We start from the raw sequence: 21414 nt of genomic DNA on the forward strand, positions 1-21414 counted from the left end.
CATTCACTAGCAAAACCTGAGGCTGTACAGACATCAATAATTCAATCCAGACTTGGGCAACCTTTTTTGGCAAAGGGCCATTGCCATTACGGTGAATTGGTTTGCGGGCCACACGATTCAATTTTTGAACGTATTAAATAGGATCTAAAGATAAGCAAATTAATTTATGCATGGAATAGCTATTATAGCTACTTTCCACTTGTCAAAAGGGACAAATTTTTGCAGCACAATGTTATATCCAATTTCTGTAGCACAGAATGAACATCACAAGGTAAGTGAACAAAGGACAATTGAAAACTAACTTGAAATGTGGAGCTTTTAACACTAACTTGAATGAGAAGATTATTTTACTAGTTAGAAGATTATTTTTTGTAGCTCATTATTTTACAAGTTTCAGAACCTAAATGATTAGATTTTAATCAATGACAGGAAGTACAAGCAGTTTACAGCATAACGGCGCAACAGTTAATGACTGACATGAAGACCAGATAGTCGGATCTTTCCACTGATTTTAAATTCTCGGTTACTATGGGATAGGGTTCGTTCTTTACTACATTGTGGCAGTTACCGTAACTATGGTTACGTTTGAACGTTATTAGGCCAATACAGAATATATCGGGTACTAAAATAGAATTGAATACTGTTTTAGCTGATGTAACAGGAGTAAATGCTGAATTAATGAATCATAGGTTCATGCTGCATATATTATCAGCTGATTAATTTAATAGTTTTATTAGCTCATTTTTAAGTTCACTAAATGAGAAATGAATAAATGAGAGGCGTTTCTTTTGACTGTTTCATGAACTTTAGTTCAGTCATTAATGCTATATGGATGAAGAAATACAACTTAATCCTTCATAAAATTACAAACGAAACCAAAAATACCAATTAAAACTAACTCTATTGAAATTAACTCTATATATGGAGCATTTTAGCATGATGTCATGACGGTGTATACAACGTCACAGATAATAATACGGATATCATAAAATTAGTACTTTTTTTAAAATTATTTTAGTGCCATCAAGGTAACTATTATAAAGAGTAAATAGATATGAGCAGTTACTTTTAAATGAGCAACATTTCTCTACGAGCTTACGGTAGCCTACTAGCCTTGGCAGAAAAAAAAATACAGATCACTGCTACCCAAGGCCGTATCCAGGGGGGTTACCGGGTTTGATTACCCCCAATTTTTGTTGGACTCGTAAAAAAGTATCAAAAATGCATATAAACTCAATTTTCATACGTTTTGTAAAGCGTTTTTGTAAACCCCCCACCCCACACAAAAATACACCCCAGAATAAAAGTCCTGGCCATGGCCTTTCTGCTACCTAAACAAAAAAAAACAATTTTCCTTGTTTTTCAAGATGGTAATTGGGACTCAAAACCTCCAGTTTAGAGTTTCTGACCATGGCGACGCCAATGGTGCATTTTCATATTCTGTCATTTTCGAAGAGTTTCAATATCTTTTTTAAAGTTCTTGAAAATTTCTTCCCAAAATGAACTTCAACTAATAATGTAAACCTATATAGTATTTATTCCTCCTGAATTACCTTTGGTGCTTGTAGGCTATGATATAGCCCAGACCTAATATTCTTCTGGATGAACAACCTGATTGATCAGGGCTATATCATACGAGTAACTAACGTTTTAACGAAAGTTTTTCTTACAATACATTTGTCCAAAACGTGTTTTTAACCTTCGGTTACTAAGGGCTGCGATTCGCTCTCCACTAGGCTGCAACTGTTGCTACAACCATGATAATTATAAACCCAAACAAACGAAATGTGTATCACCAGCCTAATAATAGATTGCTGAAATTTTTTTTTTGTACTACTAAAAACGCTGTCAATTTGAATTGTTATTTTCCTAATACGCGTCACAAGTCAGCAAAGATAAAGAAGACGACTTGTCTCACTCTATTTGCCTCCTATAGGATTCATTTCATTTCGAAAACAGCATGAATACTATTATGAATACAATGGGCATGCTAAAATAAACATTTTTACCTAAAGTAAAAATTTTTACCTAATTTTACTTAAAATTTACCTAATTTTTACATTTTTACCTAATAGATTGCTGATTTTTTTTTTTTTTTTGCACTACTAAAAACGCTGTCAATTTGAATTGTTATTTTCCTAATACGCGTCACAAGTCAGCAAAAATATAGAAGACGACTTGTATCATTCTATTTGCCTCCTATAGGATTCATTTCATTTCGAAAACAGCATGACTATTATTATGAATACAATGGGCATGCTAAAATAAACATTTTTACCTAAGGTAAAAATTTTTACCTAATTTTACCTAAAATTTACCTAATTTTACCTAATTTTTACATTTTTACCTAATAGATTGCTGAATTTTTTTTTTTTGCACTACTAAAAACTCTGTCAATTTAAATTGTTATTTTCCTAATACGCGTCACAAGTCAGCAAAAATATAGAAGACGACTTGTATCATTCTATTTGCCTCCTATAGGATTCATTTCATTTCGAAAACAGCATGACTATTATTATGAATACAATGGGCATGCTAAAATAAACATTTTTACCTAAGGTAAAAATTTTTACCTAATTTTACCTAAAATTTACCTAATTTTTACATTTTTACCTAATAGATTGCTGAATTTTTTTTTGCACTACTAAAAACGCTGTCAATTTGAATTGTTATTTTCCTAATACGCGTCACAAGTCAGCAAAGATAAAGAAGACGACATGTCTCATTCTATTTGCCTCCTATAGGATTCATTTCATTTCAAAAACAGCATGGATACTATTACGAATACAATGGGTATGCTAAAATAAACATTTTTACCTAAGGTAAAATTCATATTCTGATTTTATGTTTTTCTAGAGAGGAGAAATGCAATTAGGTGATGTTAGTTTCAAATTAAAATATCAGCGTCATCTGACCTAGGCACCCAAGCAATCTATTTCAAATTTGTTGTCAGGTGGGGAGAAGAAAACCTCCAGCGGGTTTTCCTGCTATATTTAGTTTGTATGTCAGGGAAATTAATCTGACCTGAAGTGGTTCAACTTACGGAAAATAGTAAATCTGAGGAAATGCATTTATCGAACGCTATACTAGCAATATGACAAAAATATCATAGAATAAAGGATGTTCAGCGGAAATGTTACCATTTTTTGCACCTTGTCGATTATCTTTATTTTTCAAAGGATAAAATTAACCTGTAGAATCGTAGTTTCAAAACCTTGTTTCTTGTTAAGTTTTTAATTGTATTACAGAATATTTTTATTATGAAAAATATTATGTTTGGGACCCTTTAGATGTTGGAATTTGTTAGAGTAAGATGTGCTTAAGAAGATTTACAATCGTTTGTTTTGTCAGAAAGGACAATTGAGCATCAAGGACCCTCAATGAGCAAAAGCAAACTTTAGCCCTTATAGCTATTATAAATAGCCCTTATAAACAAGGGTTAAGTTTTGTTTTTGCTTAATAATTTTGTTTTCTATGGTCAAACATACCATGGGCGCCCGCAAGGGGGGGCATGCCCCCCTGGACTTTAGACCAGAGTAAGAAGAAAATAGAAGTGTGACAACTAATCAAAGAAAAAGGATTTCTTATTTTTGTTTTGTCGGTAAGAACTGCAATGAAACTTGTTTAGAATCAATTCAGAATTTAAATCAATTCTTAGATCTTAGATTAACTCAATATAGGCAGGGGCGTCCCGAGGTGGGGGGGGGGCTGGGAGGGGTGCCTCCCAACTTTTTGGCATTTGGTAAAAAATTTTCCGAAGGCAAAAATTTTGGAAGAAATTTTGCAAATCGACCAAAATTTAGCAAAATTCTTGATTCCTGCAGAAAATTCGGCATAAATCAGGTAACGATTCGGTAAAATTTACGAAGATCCACCCCCCCCCCCCAATAAATTGAGCCTCAGGACGCCCCTGAATATAGGTCATTATTTATCTATCTAAAGGAGACCGAAACCAGAACCCGATTTAGGGTGAGGAGTAAATACTCTCAAGGGCATTCTTATGCCCTAGCAATAGTGCAACAAGCTTGATAAAGCTTACCACATTTTGGAATTCATAAACAAAGAAAGGTTTATATATATACAGCGCCGTGCCCTACCAGGAGTCAGTTTGGTCTCAGTTTTTGCTCATATTTTGTCAAGCTAAAAACGTAAGTCTAATATCTTATATTCTTTTCTTTAATTTTTAAAATATAATCTTAGTTAAGGGGTAAGATTCTAATTTTGCTTAAGTCTATAATGATCATCCTGTGTCTATTCCATTGGTTGTATCCTATAAGGTCTTATCCTATTAGGAATTTTGCTTGCTTTTCTTTCCTAATAATGAAACTTGACTTTTAGCTGAAACCTGAACGAGAATTTAGTCAAGATACCAGAATTTGTGAATTGAAAATATTGATATTTTAATAAATCAACAAATAATTAATAATTAATCAACAAATAATTCTAAATAAGTTACAAAAAATAAATAGCTTAAATTGAATAGTAAAACTGATAGTAATTAGTAAAATAGGAAAAATTGCCACAGTCCAGTCTACAATTTGAAATCCTTCTCAAGATTGCAACCGGCTCAATACGACATATTCTCGAACTTTTGCAAAAGCTTTTACCCAGATCCATAGCTGCTTAATCGACAGTATTTAATTCAGTGAACATGCCGAACAGAGTATTATCGAAATTGTCTTTTTTCAATGGTTCTATAGTGACAATAGCTTGTCAACGAGTTTGAAATAGTAGCTAACTGGTTAAAATTCAAAAATGATACTTAACTTATCAACGATATACTTCTTTGTTTTTTTTTTTTACCACAAAATTTATTTCTCCTCCAATCTCCGCTATTCTGGTATCTGGCCCTCCCCTGGAAAATTTTCAGCGTGCGCCCTTGAAACATACAAACAAAAGACTATAAACACCTAAAGACAATATGGCATAATTGAAATAAATAGTGATTCTATTTCTCTTTACTTAGATAAATAAATATTTCACTCTTTCGCTGACCTTTTCATTTCCGATACGCATATTAAATAAAAAAAAAGGCTTTTGTGATGATTCTAAATATGCAAAATTCATTGAAATTGAAACTGTTAACGAGAAGATACGAGCTTGAAAAGTTTTAGAAAAAGATGGGAAAAAAACCCAAGAAGGGGATGGGATCGCGATGAAAGTTATATCCTCAAATTTGTAATATCAAAGAGCAACCCCTATGGACAAAAGTGCAAATTTTTCAGGAGTTTCAATCATTTTGTATTCCTTTTCTTCTTTAGAAGCCTATTTTTCTTTTTGCTTTTAGTTTTCTTCCTTTTTTTATTGATCTTCTTATATGTACAAAAATATTTTTTTTCTTGTTTCTCCGGCGGTATTCTAATCACACATCTCACACATACGAGACAAGTTTAAAACAGATAAAACCATTCTTGACGCATTAAGAGTGAGGTTTTCCTTCATAAAAGCTATAAGCAGCCCTTTTTCTTCAAAATAATTTCTTATGGTAATAGCGGTCATGGCGTCGTGTTGTGACAAAATCTTGCAATATTTATATTCAACCTGCCCCAGGGCCCAGATTCGATTCCGGTGATGAGATTATGCGAAAGCGTTTCCATAACAATTCAAAAATGACGAAGAAGAGGAAGATATCTATATGGAGCTAGTCTTTGTCGTAAGAATAAAAATACGAAGAATTTATTGATATTTTTGATCAGTTTGATTAGGCTGACACAGTTTTATATAAAGAATTTAAGGCTAGTGTCATCTTTCCGCGCCTAATGAGGACTTTTGATACAGTTTACAATGGACTATTCCAATGCGAGGCGTAAGGAGTTCGATTAAAAGCCCGTGATATTATACGGAGCTTCCCTAGTAACCAGTACCAGTTTGCGGAGAAGCATTGCATAGAGCCGGAATTCCCCTTGCTGTAAGTGGCGTCCCACAGGGTTTTCGTCTTGGTCCGATTCGTTTTTTGTTCATTATTAATGCAGCACCAAGCCACCTGAGACCAACACAGCTACGTAAGCTCTTCCTTCATTTCAATGTATCCCAAGCCCCCATACCTATAACCTCCCAAGAAGTTTTAATTTCCCTTAAATCCTTCCTTACGACCTCCTCCCAGCTCATTAGGGGACGACCTCCTTTTCGTTTGGCCATAGATGATTGGTCAAAAAGACCAATCTGCAGTAATCTGTCATCCTTCATCCGTAGAACGTGTCCTAGTCATCTCAACCTTTATCTCATTATAGCCCTAGAAAGTGGGATAGAATCACATTTTTCGTACAGCTCACTGTTTGAAATACGGTCAGTCAGCTCAGTACCCAAAAGAATCAGTAGACAATTCCTCTGGAAAACATCTAACAAAAAGATTACGACAAATAAAATAACACCAAACCAGCATTGCAATAAAGACAATTTTTTAGCATTATTTTCCGTTTAGTAAAAAAAGAGTAAACATAAATTGCTAATGACCTGACGGTCAAATTGTTGCATTATAGATTTTCGCAGTTGCACTGATTTGCGAGCACTCTTTTATAGTCAGCAGTCAGGGTTCCTCCGTGTATCAGCAACTTAATATTGGCAAAAAACCTCCTTTTTAATAAGAATCCACATAAACTGAAGCCAATAAATGATCTTTAACCATGCTAAAGAAGAGTTTTATCAATAATATCAGACTTGCATGTCTTCCAGCAAAACTCTGTAAATGTCTGCAGCTAATCTTAACTCATATTTTTACGATTGAGATAGTTTTAAGTAAACTGGAAAGAGCAAGCTGAAAACAGTGGCTATTTCACAACGCCGCTTCGGAATATATATTAAATAAAAAAAACAAGTTTTTTAAACTGAAAGTAAAGAGCGACATTAAAACTTAAAACGAACAGAAATTATTCCGTATATGAAAGGGGCTGTCCCCTCCTCAACGCCTCGCTCTTTACGCTAAAGTTTTTTATTCTTTTAAAAAATAAAGTTGTGAGACAGAGTCAAACTTTAGCGTAAAGAGCGAGGCGTTGAGGAGGGGACAGCCCCTTTCGTATACGGAATAATTTCTGTTCGTTTTAAGTTTTAATGTCGCGCCTTACTTTCAGTTTAAAAAACATGTTTTTTTTATTTAATATCTGATCGTTTTTTTGTTAATGCAGCTTTTATTTGCATAAAAATTTTACTTTTCTTTTGCTAAATGGATGTCTTTACAAATTAACTTACGTAACTAACTTCTATATTCGTATATTTTTCTTCTGGCAAAAAATACAAAGTTGCAGATTTTTGCAGATATGAGCTTGAAACCTATGTAATAGTGTTTTCTGATACGCTGAATCTGACGTTGTGATTTTCATTCAAATTCTTTCACTTGTAGGGGATGTTTCCCCCCTCTTTAGAAAATCGAGTAAATTTTCTCAGGCTCGTAGCCTTTGATGAGTAATGCTAAACTTAATAAAATTTATATATTTAGAATCAACACGATAAATACATTCTTTTGATACATTTATTGACATCAAAATTCCGTTTTTAAAAGTTTTGATTACTAGTGAGCCGTATCGCTTGTTTTTTTATTGTTTTTTTTTTAATAAGTATATGTTATTACGTATATGAGGGGGTTCTCCCCTTAGTCAATACCACGCTCTTTACGTTAAAAGTTAGAAAAAATTTTGATTCACAAACCCCTTAATCACAAAGGACGTTTAATTAGAATAGATAGCTCTTTTGAAAGCACTAAAAAAAACTTTAGCGTAAAGAGCGAGGTATTGACTTGGGGGATAACCTCCTCACATAAGTTATAATTTCTGTTCGTTTTAAGTTCTAATATTCCTTCTTACATTTCAGTTGAAAAAACTTGGTTTTTTTTATTTAATTTCTGATCGTTTTTTAAATAATGCTTGGAAATCCAGGTCCCCTTCATAGAAATGTCCCTTACCCCAAAGAAACATCCTCCAAGGAACTATTCTCCAGAGTAACCCCTCCTCTAGCCCCCCCCTCCAGAAAAAATTCTTCCTGAAAATGGTTGTATACTTCCCAATAACCAATAAATAATGCTGGCAAGTCCGGCGCCCCCTACATGGCAATTTCCCTTCCCCCAAGAAAACTTCCTTAATGAACAGATCCTCCAACATAACCCCCGACCCATCCTTCCCTCCGACTACCAGAAAAAAAACCTCCTGAAAACTTCTGTATACTTCCCAATAACCAATACTATATGTTAACATTGGGTAAAGTTCATAACTTTTAGCCCTCCCTCTGGATACTTCGGGGGATTAAATCATCCTAAAAGACATATTTATCATATTTTTGACCATGCTGAACAAAATGGCTATCTCAAAATTTTGATCGGATGACTTTGGGAAAAAAATGAGCGTGGGAGGGGGCCTAGTTGCCCTCCAATGTTTTTTGTCACTTAAAAAGGGCACTAGAGCTTTTAATTTCCGTTCCAATGAGCTCTCTCACGATATTTTAGGACCACTGGGTCAATACGATTACCCTTGGGAAAAAAAACAAACAAACAAACAAACAAATAAACACGCATCCGTGATCTTTCGTCTGGCAAAAAATGGAAAATTCCACATTTTTGAAGATAGGAGCTTGAAACCTCAGCAGTAAGGTTCTCTGATATTTTAAACATGATGATGTGATTTTCATTCAGGTGCTTTAACTTTAAGGGGGTTTTTCAACCTTTTTTCGAAAATCGGGCAAATGTTCTCAGGCATGTAACTTTTGATGGGTAGCACTAAACTTGATGAAAGTTATATATTTAAAATCAGCATTGCAATCTGATTCTTTTGATATATCTATTGGTATCAAAAACCTGTTTTCTCGAGTTTCGGTTACCATTGAGCCGGGTCGCTCCTTACTTACAGTTCGTTACCACGAACTGTTTGATATATATATATATATATATATATATATATATATATATATATATATATATATATATATATATATATATATATATATATATATATATATATATATATATATATATATATATTTATATATATATATATTTATTGATTCATAAGTAATTTTTTTTGGCTAAATGGCCTTTTTGGCTAATTTTTAGAAAATGTTTAGTTTTATAAAATAAAAATTTTCTATGTTGGAAAACTTCACTTTCTGAACGATATAAAGTTATGGTTTCAGCTGTGGCTGGAACCTAGAACAGATGGAAGTCAAGCCCATAGTAACCGAAAATTTAAAAACCTGTTTTGAAAAAAAGGAAAAAAGAGTACCAAGTGAGGAAAAATTACTATTTGGAGCTGATTCAGCAATGGTAACTTTTATTTCGCTAATCCTGAGAGTAAAAATTTACAGCAAAATTAAACAAAGAGAGAAAGAAAAATTATTACAACGGAGGGTAATTCAATGGTTCATTACAAAAAATTGACAGCAGAGGAAAAAAAAATTGAAAAACTAAACGGCTGAAGCACAGCTCTCAGTTTGACAAAGCAATATGTCATAAAAAAAACCTTTTGAACTGGAGCAGCTGAGTAGTCTCATATATTGTAAATTGATAATATTATGCTTGAAAAATCTTTTCTCAGCTGAATATGTCTGAAAATGTCAGCTGAATATATCTGAGATAATGTCTAAATATCTCAGGTGAATATGTCTGAATAATGTCTGAGTATGTCAGCTAAATATGTCTGAAATAATGTATAAATATGTCAGCTGAATAGGTCTGAATAATGTCTGAATATGTCTGAATAATGTCTGAATACCAGCTGAACATGTCTGAATAATGTCTAAATATGTCTCTATAATAATAATAATAATAAGTTTATTAGCCACAGGCCATACACAGATTAACAAGGAAAGAGACACAATAAATACACATATAATACGAACATTATTTACATTCTTTCCATTTGCTCTGCAATATATCCGGGAAACGTACCTCACGCAGAAAACGCGGTCTTATATTTTCAGTTATTGGACACTGTTGGAGAAAATGGACCAACATCTGCATTTCCATTAATATCCATTTATCAACCTTATCGAACGCTTTACGCAGGTCTAAAAACGCTACATAAAATCTCTTCTTCCCACTACCATATTTATCAAAAAGGCCTTGCATAACTAACACCTGGTCGACCGTCAAATACGATTCTCGGAATCCAGCTTGCTCTTCTCTTAAAATCTCATACTTACCAAGCCACTCACCCAGACGCTTCTCAATTATCTTCGTAAATATCTTACTCAGTGAGGATGCTAGGCTTATTAGCCTGTAATTCTCTGGGTTTTTTCTGTTTCCCTTCTTAAATAATATAATTCCTGTTTTAGCGTAAGATTCCAAGGCTCGGACCATATTTCCCGGTACAGAATTCCATTAAATATTGCAACTACGATTGGCAAGAACAACGATATAAACTTCTTATAGAAAAGAGTCGGAATTCCATCGGGTCCTGGGGACGAGTTACCTTTCATGGACTTCAGGGAGGCTCGCAATTCTTCTCCTGTTATCTCCTCTATCAGGGCGTAATCGTGTTCCTTCATAGGGTATTCTCCACACCTATCTTTTTTGAGTTCGTGAGCAGTCAAAAAACCTCCAGGATCTCGTACACAGCCAGGAGCTTCTGCAAGGGATTGTTCCCATGCTTCTGAGTCTGGTTCTTCCTGGTTCTTGCTAATATTTGTTTGCGCTATCCTTTTCCAGAATTGACGGAGGTTCCTCTTTTTTAAATCTTCTGATAAAACTCTAGCTTGTTCTTCTCGAAACATCCCCTTCTTAGTTCTGATTAGCATCTTATATTGACTTCTTTCAGATTTAAAACTAGCCATTAGTGTTATATCATATTTTCTCATTTTTGACAATTCAAGTTTTTCACTTAATCTAATTTTAGCCGCTAGACATTCAGCATCGAAAAAAGACTCCTCCATTCCTCTTCCTTTTCCCTTGGGTTTCTGCAGTTTTGACGTTGTCGAATATAGGATATCTGTCAGGTCATCTACTCGTTCTGTAATCGACCTCTCTTCGCTTAAATATGCTGAATATCTCTATATAATACTGAATATGTCTGCACCATGTTATGAATATTTTGGTGTCTTAACCGTGGGAGAATTAAAGTTAACCAAAAAGTTGCCTAAAAATCTATGTATGGCGGTTTTCGATTTTTTTTTTTCTAGTCCCCATTTGAACCTGTATTTGTTTTTTTTTTAGCGTAATGCTTCTTTCACTAAAATAACGTCATCTTTTCATTGAAAGTTTTGGTCCCATACTCCCCTTCGATAGAATCTGTAACGCTAATCCATTGCTCCCTTTTAAAATCCGAGACGGAACATTTCTAATGTATTTTAAACTTCATTAAAACGCACTGTAACTGACGCACGTGATTTAATAATAAAAAACAAATAAGAGGAAAAAGGACGCATCAAAAAATTTGGTTGACATATCAAACTTGATTGGAATAAACGAACACAGGTTTCACGGCAGTATTTGCGGCACCATTTGCGTGCTTTGTACCTCCCCATGCAGTTTTGATTTCTCCATGGGGTAGAGGAGGAGGGATCAACCCTAATGGTAACATCAGCCATTTTCCAATTATTTCGAATAGAAATGTAAGTCTCTTGGGGGTCTTAGTCCCTACAGATGGAGGGGCCTTGGCTTCCCCTCCTATTTTATGCCTATGCAACGTATAAAAATGGAAACAAATTCTCGGACTGAGAATTGTTGACGTAAAACCCAACTAACCCCTTTATCATAGGCAGCACAATCGCGCTACCTAAGTAAAGAACGATATTGGTACAATGTGTTATTATTATTTTTTTTTCCATACCAGGGCACTTCGTATCGAAGGAGTTTTCGTAAAAACTTGAAAAAAGGCTCATTTAATTGAACAATGGAAGGTCTTGTGCCATTTTTAATACTCGAGAGGGAATGGAAGGCAACACCCCTTCCACGCCCACCATTTTCCCAAACACATACTATCAAAATCTTGAGATAGTCATTTTGTTCAGCGTAGCTGATTACCAGATAGAAATTATGTTTTTAAGGAGGACACTCCCCCACAACCCTCAGGGCAAGGGTTTTAAGTTGTGTCCTGGGGGAACATAAGAACGATGTTGGCACAATGTATTATTTTTTTTTTCTTTAGACCAGGGCACTTTGTATCGAAGAAGTTGTCGTAGAAACTTCGAAAATGGGTCTTTCAATTGGAAATTGGAGTGCCTTGCGCCCTTTTAAATAGTCAAAAGTCAAACCCCCCCCCTCCCCACAGACATCAGGGGAAGGGTTGTAAGTTATGCCCTGGGGGCATATGAGGTTTTTATTTTTATAGAAAGAGTTGTTGCAGAAACTTCAAAAAGGGTTCATTCGATTTGAAATTGAAACGGGTAAAGCCCTTTTTAATAGTCGAAAGTGATTGAAGTGATTCCCAAACACATTCAATCAAAATTTTGAGATATTCATTTTGTTCAACGTAGTTGAAAGTTCTGGAAATTCGGTCTTTGAGGATGACAACCCTCTCCCCCCCAAAACCCTCAGGGCAAAGGCTGTAAATTATGCCCTGGGGGCATATAAGGATTTTATAGAAAGTTTTGTCGTAGAAACTTCAAAAAGGGCTTATTTGATTGGAAATTGAAAGGGCTAGTGCCCTTTTGAATAGTTGAAAGTGATTGAAAAAAATACAAATGAATGAGTTGTCAGTTTATTATTTATATACTGATATTTAGTAATCAAAATGTTAATATTATTTGATTTATTAAAGTTATGAAAGTAAAAACATTTATATTTTTTCAGTAAAGTCCAAAATTTGTTCTGACTTTGGGAAGGCATAAGGATTTTTACCCCAACTTTTGTTAATTTTTGCTGATTTTGAGTTTGTCTTAGCTATTTATTGTTATTTCGATTGATTATGGGTTTAATTTATTTATTAATGCCAGATTGATGTAGTTTCATACTCGATAAATTATTTGACTTTACTTTTTGCTAATGTTTGGTTTAATGGAGTTCTTTACTTTTCTTTGAAGAACTTATTTTGTAGAAAAAGTTTTTTTTTATTAATTTAAGAAATGACAGTCGTTTTTTTTCAATTTATCTATTTTTTTTTTTTATTGTTTTTTGTTTTATTTCAATTTAAGTTACACGGTTCAATACGATATGTGAAGGTGATTTTCAATTTCTCACAGAGATTAAAACTTAATCTTGTACTATCGCTTTCTTTTTAGCCAGAGAAAAAACAAGATTGGCCGAAAATCTGCGGTTTTGAGCACTGCCTGTTTGGCTGATATGGAAATTAATAATAGTTTTGCTGAATTTGCAACGGAAATGAAAGTTATGTGAAAAATCATGAATTAAATCAAGGAGTTGTATCCTAAAAATAAAACTATTCATGCATATCTTCATATATTAATTAAAAACCCACAAGAAAAATTGACAAAAATGATAACGAAGGTCAACTAAATTCCTTGACTTTCTCTAACATCATAATAACTAATAAAAATCAGAAAAAACGAAAAGACATGTACTATTAATTGATTGTTTCTTAATTATTATTTAAACATAACTTCACATATTTTCCTCTTCACACGGTGTTGATTTTCTACAAAAAAACAAAACAAAAAAAAAAAAAAAAAAAAAAAAACGAAAAAAAGAAAAAACTACAGACGCAGTGAAAAGTGTGTTCGCAGAGGATATCTAACTCATTTCAGATGGAGTGTTAAAACAAAACAATAGCGTCAGTAGAGCGCCAGTGAGCAGATGTCAGTGCTGCTAATAGCTTTTAATTCCTACAACAAGCATGTTAAAGATCTGCTACTTTTTAAAGATCTGCTTGTCAAAGTCTGCTAGTTAAGAATCTACTAGTCTACGGGTCTCAGTTCTGCTAGTCCCAGGTGAAAGACCATTTAGTCTGCAGGTCAAAGATTTGTTTCTATTCGGTTTCCTATTTCTTGGGTAACCACCTTGAAATATTTCAAAAAACAAAGAAAAAAAAATAATTCATAACAACAATTCCGTATAGTCTACCACCATTTTTTTCCTTGTATTTTTTTGTGTTTCTTGAAAACAATTTGTATCTTTCCTTTAACTAATTCTAAATATTTAGCTAGAGCCTTTCAATAATGAATAACTAATATTGTATCTTACTTGATCGGTTCTGCCAAGGAAAGCTAAAAACCGTCAGGTTCTGCTAAAACCGTCATCAAGCATAGTTTACCTTTATCTCCCTATTGGTTGGGTTTAAGTCGACACGTACTTTGTTAATCGATGATTTGCTAGCAAAGTCCGAAAAGCTTACGGTATGCTTGTCTTTTCGAAAGCTTCATGTAGTCGACAGATTCGGGCCCAACTGTTTTCGGTGATGGTTACACCACATGTGCTAGCGCTCTCTCCATTTTGGGCTCTTTTATCTGATAAGAATAGAAGTATGGTGCGTTCTTGCTTCTTCCGGTTTTGTAAATTTCTCTTGCGAGTGCCTCCTTGGTAGTGTAACACAGCGATTAGTAACCGTTACAATATACCCGACCCCTATACGGTTGTACCGTATCTTACTTGATCGGTTCTGCCCAGGAAATATTCAATTGTACCACCTCGTGGTCCCCGTTCGGTCAGAACAAGACTTAGTCGAAAACCCTTAGAATATCTTTAATGTTATCCTCGTCAAATTCGATGCACTTAAACAAATTTTATCTGTCAAAAAGTAAAAAATTTGGTCTTGGAAAAATAATCCAGAAAAACTTCTTGTAAAAGGGCAACTTTGCGACATGTTAAATTAATAAATGCTAACGTGGCATATACATCTCCTAGGTTATTTAAACAAAGTGAAATGAAAAGTTAAACCACCCAAAACGAAAAAAATGTTTCTGTTACACAACATTTTGCTTTTAACCATGCTGAATCGATCAGTAACGCCCAATAAGTCTCTTCAGTCATTCTTTGGCCAAAATCTGACTTCCCACTAAGGTGCTTTAAGTTTCAATGACACACAAGTGACTATACAAAGTTGCATCAAGACCAGGGGCATTCAGTTAAAAATACCCTTTCATATCGTGGCCGTATAGCGTAGATGTCAATTTTGATTGCACCTAGTTGAGAAGGATTCCACATATAGTTTTTTTCTGCGTGGAGTAGCGTCAATTCTAGAAAATTGGGGGGGGGGGGTATTTTCAAAAATCTAGGGGGTATTTTCAAAATCTAGAAAGATTTTGTCCGTTTCGATCGACTCGTCGTTTTTTTCCATAAAAATAAAAACGACATTTTCAATAAAATATTCCCCAAAATGGTATTTTAAAAAATACCGGGGGAGGGGATCTAAGGGGGGGGGGGTCAATTGACGCCACTGGCTGCATGGAAAAGTGAGATACCGCTAAAATATGATTTATTAACATGATGTAACCTCAGAAATATGTAAAAGTGTTGTTCGACAATCTTTACGGATTTTTTAATTTTTTGTTATTATAAAATTCAAAGTAAGATTTTTCGAATATTTCCTTGATTTTTTTTTCTTCCTTTTATTCATGACGATAAAAGATTTTATTAGTTTTTTTGACCATCTTCTGGTAACTTCGACCATTTTTGACATGTGATATATACACGGGACGGCCTCATTATGTCCTATTTGACAGCCTGTTTCTCCTCATTTTTTCCCCCTGTGTTTAAATAAGAGAAGAGAAATAGAGATATTGCCTTAGCTTATGAGCTTTGGTGTAAAGACTTGGCTACGATTAAGCAATCCATTCTTCTCCATGTCAATAATTAAACGTCGACTCTTCTGGACATAATTTTTAATTCTAGACCGGTTTTTCATTGATTTTCTTTTTTAGTATAAAATAGAAAAGTAAAAACAAGAAATTGATTGCATAGGTAAACTAACCTTTTTTGAAGATGTGAAGAGAAAGATCATAACAGTTATAAGCAAATATTTCGAGCATAATTATTGAAACTATCTGTATATCTATATAGACAAAATTGAATATATATATATATATATATATATATATATATATATATATATATATATATATATATATATATATATATATATATATATATATATATATATATATATATATATTTATATATATATATATATATATATATATATATATATATATATATATATGTATATATATATGTGTATATACATATATACATATATATACATATATACATATATACATATATATACATATATACACATATATACATATATACATATATACGCCTCGCTCTTTACGCTAAAGTTTGACTTTCTCACAACTCTTTTTTTTAAACAATAAAAACTTTACCGTAAAGAGCGAGGCGTTGAGGAGGGCACAGCCCCTTTCATATACGGAATAATTTCTGATCGTTTTAAGATTTAATGTCGCTCCTTACTTTCACTTTAAAAAACTTTTTTTTATTTACAGGCTGCGAAAGCGGGGGTTTGGGGGCGGCAGCCCCCCAACTGTGCCTCCTAATCCCTGTACGTTTTAAGGTTCGACCTTGTAACTCAGCCTCTTTAACTCTTTAGAAAACGTAGTTTTTTTCAAATAATTTCTGCACATTTTTGTACATTTTATTACTTATTATTGCTTGACTAACTGTTAGCTGATTGTGTATTATTTTTTTATGTCTCGACAGGGTGTTTTAAGGGTGGATCTTTTAACTCAGTCTATTTAACACTTTAGAAAACGTAATCTTTTTCAAATAATATAAAAAAGAAACTCGAGTTTCTTTTTTAATATTCAATTTAAGTATATAAAAAATCTTATCTAAGGGTGAATCGAACCCAGGTTTTCCGCCTGACAGCCAGGAGTCTCAACCGCTGCCCTAAAGAGACATAATTGTAATTGTTTTTTAGTAAGGGGAATCTTTTTGACGCAAGCAAAACTTGATATTTGGTTTTTGGAAAACAGGGAAGGAGTGATCAGATTAAGCTGCAATTTCGAGGATAAGCTCCCAGGCCCCAGGAAAGCTTATCCTCTAAATTTCAGCCCGATCAGACAACGTTAAAGGGGGGTTGTGGTGGGAAAAATTAACACGGGCTCTTAAGGGAAAACGAGGTTTTTCGTTAATGTAAATTCGGGGGATAATTTTTTTGGTATGAAAATATCAAAAGACCCTAACAAGTTGAATTCTTCTTCGAATGAGTCCTCATTCACCCGGATCCGTTGCCAACTGTGGCCTGTAGGCGTAGCTAAGAAAAAAAAAAGAAATGAATTTTAAGTGGCTATATTTGGTTTTTTTGAAAACAGGAAAGCTTAACCTCTAAATTTCAGCCCAATCGGACAACGTCAAAGGGGGGCTGTGGTGGGAGGGTCGAAACTTCCGGCCCAGTTTAGCCCATGAAGACAAAGTCGGAGGAGGATGAAATTTTGCACGTTTCTTAGTTTGAGCTTGGGCTACAAAATGCGATTACCGCAGTCTCTCTGCGACCGCTAGGACCGGAAATCGCTTGCGGAAATATAGGAAAACGAGCCCGCGTCTTCGCGGGCTAGCCCGCTTATAGCGGGTTCTTATAGGATAACGAGGTTTTTCGTAAATGTAAATTCGGGGGATAATTTTTTCGGTCTGAAAATATCAAAAGGCCCTAACAGGTCGAATTCTGCTTCGAATGAGTCCTCATTCACCCGGATCAGTTGCCAACTGTGGCCTGTAGGCGTGGCTAAAAAAAAAAAAATGATGAATTTTAAGTGGCTATATTTGGTTTTTTGAAAACAGGGAAGGAGTGATCGGATTGAGCTGAAATTTCGAGGATAAGCTCCTGGGCCCTAGGAAAGCTTAACCTCTTAATTTCAGCCCAATCGGACAACGTTAAAGGGGGGCTGTGATGGGGGGGTCGAAACTTCCGGCCCAGTTTACCCCATGAAGATAAAGTCAGAGGAGGATGAAATTTTGCACGTTTCTTAGTTTGAGCTTGGGCTACAAAATGCGATTACCGCCGTCTCTCTGCGACCTCTAGGACCTGAAATCGCTTAACATTGTGGTGGGTCGCCTCTTTATAGAGGCACAAGTGTGCCTCCTTGATATATATATATATATATATATATATATATATATATATATATATATATATATATATATATATATATATATATATATATATATATATATATATATATATATATATATATATATATATATATATATATATATATATATATATATATATATATATATATATATATATATATACACTAAATCTATTCAAATCTTTACTCTTTACCCTCTCCCAGAAAAGTCAAATTACATTAAATCTTTTTTTAGTTAATCTCGTCTTTTTGGCTGGATTATTTATGGTGTTAACATTTTTATTTCCTATTATATATCTACCTAGGTTCGGAACTTGCAAGACCTATTTCATGCAGTTGTTACTCCCTTGGCCACTCCGTGCTCGAAACTATTGCCTTTCTTATTACCACTGATTCCACTTTGCATGGAAATATTCTTAAAATTAGAATATTTACACTTTGGTCAGTTTTTTTTTTTTTGTTGTTTTTTTTTTTTTAATACGAGATTTCTCAGAGTTTAAATACTTTTTATAAATTTATTGCAGACTTCAGTAAGAATTTCAGAATTTAGGAATAAATTACCATAGTAGAAAACTACCATATCAGTTGGCGTTCTTAGCGCTTGGTTGAAGATCGGCGGGGTAGCTGCTGCTGCAGCCGACAGATCGGAGTGGTCGTCGGAAGTAACTTCAAAATCCGTTGGTGCCGGGTAGGACAGTTCGTCTTCTGGTTACCGCCAAAAGTAAGTACAGTAAATAAGTGCCTGGTTTTCAAATCTGCCAGTCGCATCTCGTAGCGTTAGAGCTTATAACGATCACCAAACTTTAAAGTTAAAAAAAAACGTGCTCTATCGTATTTCATCCATCTTAGATAGTCGGAAGAGTAATGACCGTAAGCTAAATAGCAATACTGATCCTAATTTTGTGCTGAGTCAGAGGTAAGCTAGATGGGTCTAGGATCAATTAAATCAGACTTGCAAAACTGAAGATATGCGTTTTTTTATGGTAATATTGCAGATAGAAGTGTGAGAAACACAAGCGACACGAGAATTCGTGAGAGGGAACTTTGAAGGAGGTTCTTGCGGCAAATCTGGTAGTAACCATCCTCGACAAGTATAAATAGTTTACAGTATGACTTTAGATCTTGGGATTAGACCTACTTTTAGAATTTCAGGCAGGATTTTTGAGTACCTTAAAGTAGCTAAAATCATGGCTCTAGAAAGGGACAGTACGAACATTGAACGGGCTTGCATATTTCTCAACAAATAAAGATATTACGGTGGACATCCATGATACCTAAAGCAACTTTAGCAAGTTATTGAGACATATCACAATGTTTATGTGACAATATTATTCGGATTTAATACTAGTATGACTAGCTACAATTAATTAGTTTAACAAATAATAACTACATTCACATGTGTTTATCGAAAAAAATAAATTGTTCGAAATATTTATGGTAATTTAGGGAAGGGTGGAGAAGTTACGGTACAGAACTTCCAAACTAGACTGTTACAGAATCTTATTCATCGAATTTACATGAATCTAGACTAATTTTTTTTTTTTAAATGTCATAACGCTCCACGAATTTCTCAGATTATAAGAACAGGTTAAGGTAAAAAATAGATGTAAAAATAGGGCTGATAATAGCCTCTTTAACGGTTATTTAGACAAGTAAAGAAAATAATCAAAAATAAGCCTATCAAAGACGGTGGGTGGACTAAACATTCAAAGGCTGAATATTTCGCAAATTACTCAATGACTATAGTGTACGACACATATAATGTAATATGTGACATACGACGTGAATATGCAGCCCATCAGCAGAACACAAAAGAATTCATTTCCCTCAACCACACCAAGTTAATATTATTTTCCTTTAATTTGAATGCTATCTTCTATCGATGGCGTCAATTGAATGAATTACTGTAAAACAGCTCTTTAAGAGTTTATTTTTTCAAAGCCTCGTTTCTGAAATTTTTCTTTTCTTCTTCAAATGTACAACGTAAAAGTCATTTTCGTCAGTATTTAATTACTAAAACCATGTAATATGCGTTATCAAAATTAAGAGTCGCCAGCAAAGGAACGGTCCTCTTCTTCTGTGTACTGTCTAGAGCCCCCGTAGACACGTGTGTTCAGCTAGATATCAATTTCTAGCCATCATTAATTTTGATCAATCAGGGCTGCTTATAAAAGAGGAAGGAAATTATGATGTATTATCTGGTAGATAATGATTATATCTAGACACTGATGTCTGGGTAAGCACATGTGTGAACGGGGCTTAAGAGAAACCAAATTCCGCAGAAACTCTAAAATTCTCTTATTCACAAAAAGCAACTTCCACCTTTTTAAAAATCGAATTACGGCGTTCCTACTAAAATAGAATTTGCCTTAAAGAAGAAATAAAAATATACCGTTTTATTTCTCCTGAGAAAATAAGCATTAACAACAATAACAAGACGTAAATAGAAAAAAACACAGTATTTTGTTGTCAAGCTCCCACAACATACCTAAATTTTCCCCTTCAAGTAGCTTAAAAAATAAAAGAAGAAAAAAACCCTACTTGAATTCACAAAACAGCTTGTTCCGTTGACTAGAAAATATCCATCACTGCACGAGCAGGTAAAAGAGCCAGGCTTATTAGTACATTTTTGTGAGCACGGACGAGTTTCAATACACTCATCGACGTCGACGCAGAGGCGTACATCTTCTGGATGAGGCTTATATCCAGGCCAGCATTGGCACTTGAAACCAACTTTCTGATCCACACAAATGTGAGCACAGGGATTAGTTGAACGACACTCGTCAACTCCTGCAATATATTAAATAATGGATGGAGTTGATTAAACATATTCGTTGTATTAGCATAAGGGCGTAAATGGCATTCTCTCTCTCTGTCTATTTCTCTATCTTTCTCTCTTTCTATTTCTTTATCTTTCTCTATCTTTCTTTCTCTCTCTCTCTCTATCTTTCTTTTTCTCTCTCTGTCTCTCTACCTTTCTCTTTCTTTCTTGTTTCTTTATTTTTCTATCTCTCAGAATTAGCAGAGACGAGAAACCGAAAACAAACCTTTCAGCCAATAAAAATTGTTCGTTAAAACAGAATCCTATAGGCTAGTATTGCGTTTCATACTATTATCCTTAGAAATAAAAATAAAACAATTAAAATAGTGGACCTGAAATTTCTTTTTATTTTCGAGTTGTGCTTTCCTCCGCTAAAATTAATTACTTGTTTGTTCCAGCCTTTCCAGACTTATGTTGTTGTGCTCAAGGGAAGACTGATAAAGCGGAGTTTTTATGATTTTTAGAAATGCAATTTCAATTATTCACTCAATAAGGCAAAATATTCACTCAATATGCTGATTTTTGTTCAAATTAATTAAAAAAAAGAACGGTTCCAAAAAAGTGAGTTTTTTAAAGAAAGGAAAGAGCCATATTTAAACCTTAGATTAGAAAAAAATCATTTTTTTTTTCAACTGAAAATAAGGAGCGATATTAAAACTTAAAACGAACAG

At 34.1% G+C, this 21414-nt stretch overlaps 1 protein-coding gene across 1 annotated transcript in view; it reads right to left on the reverse strand.

The window, feature by feature from the left end:
• LRP1 (LDL receptor protein 1) overlaps window positions 1–21414 on the reverse strand; it is a 654607-nt gene that overhangs the window by 142955 nt on the left and 490238 nt on the right. Inside the window, 1 exon segment of the mRNA XM_089105022.1 lies at window positions 20464–20712. Coding sequence (XP_088961148.1) covers window positions 20464–20712 — 249 coding nt within the window.

This window comes from Artemia sp. Qi Xiang Cuo, chromosome 19, assembly GCF_049724085.1.
Source record: "Artemia sp. Qi Xiang Cuo chromosome 19, ASM4972408v1, whole genome shotgun sequence".
In the NCBI taxonomy this organism is placed as follows: domain Eukaryota; kingdom Metazoa; phylum Arthropoda; class Branchiopoda; order Anostraca; family Artemiidae; genus Artemia; species Artemia sp. Qi Xiang Cuo.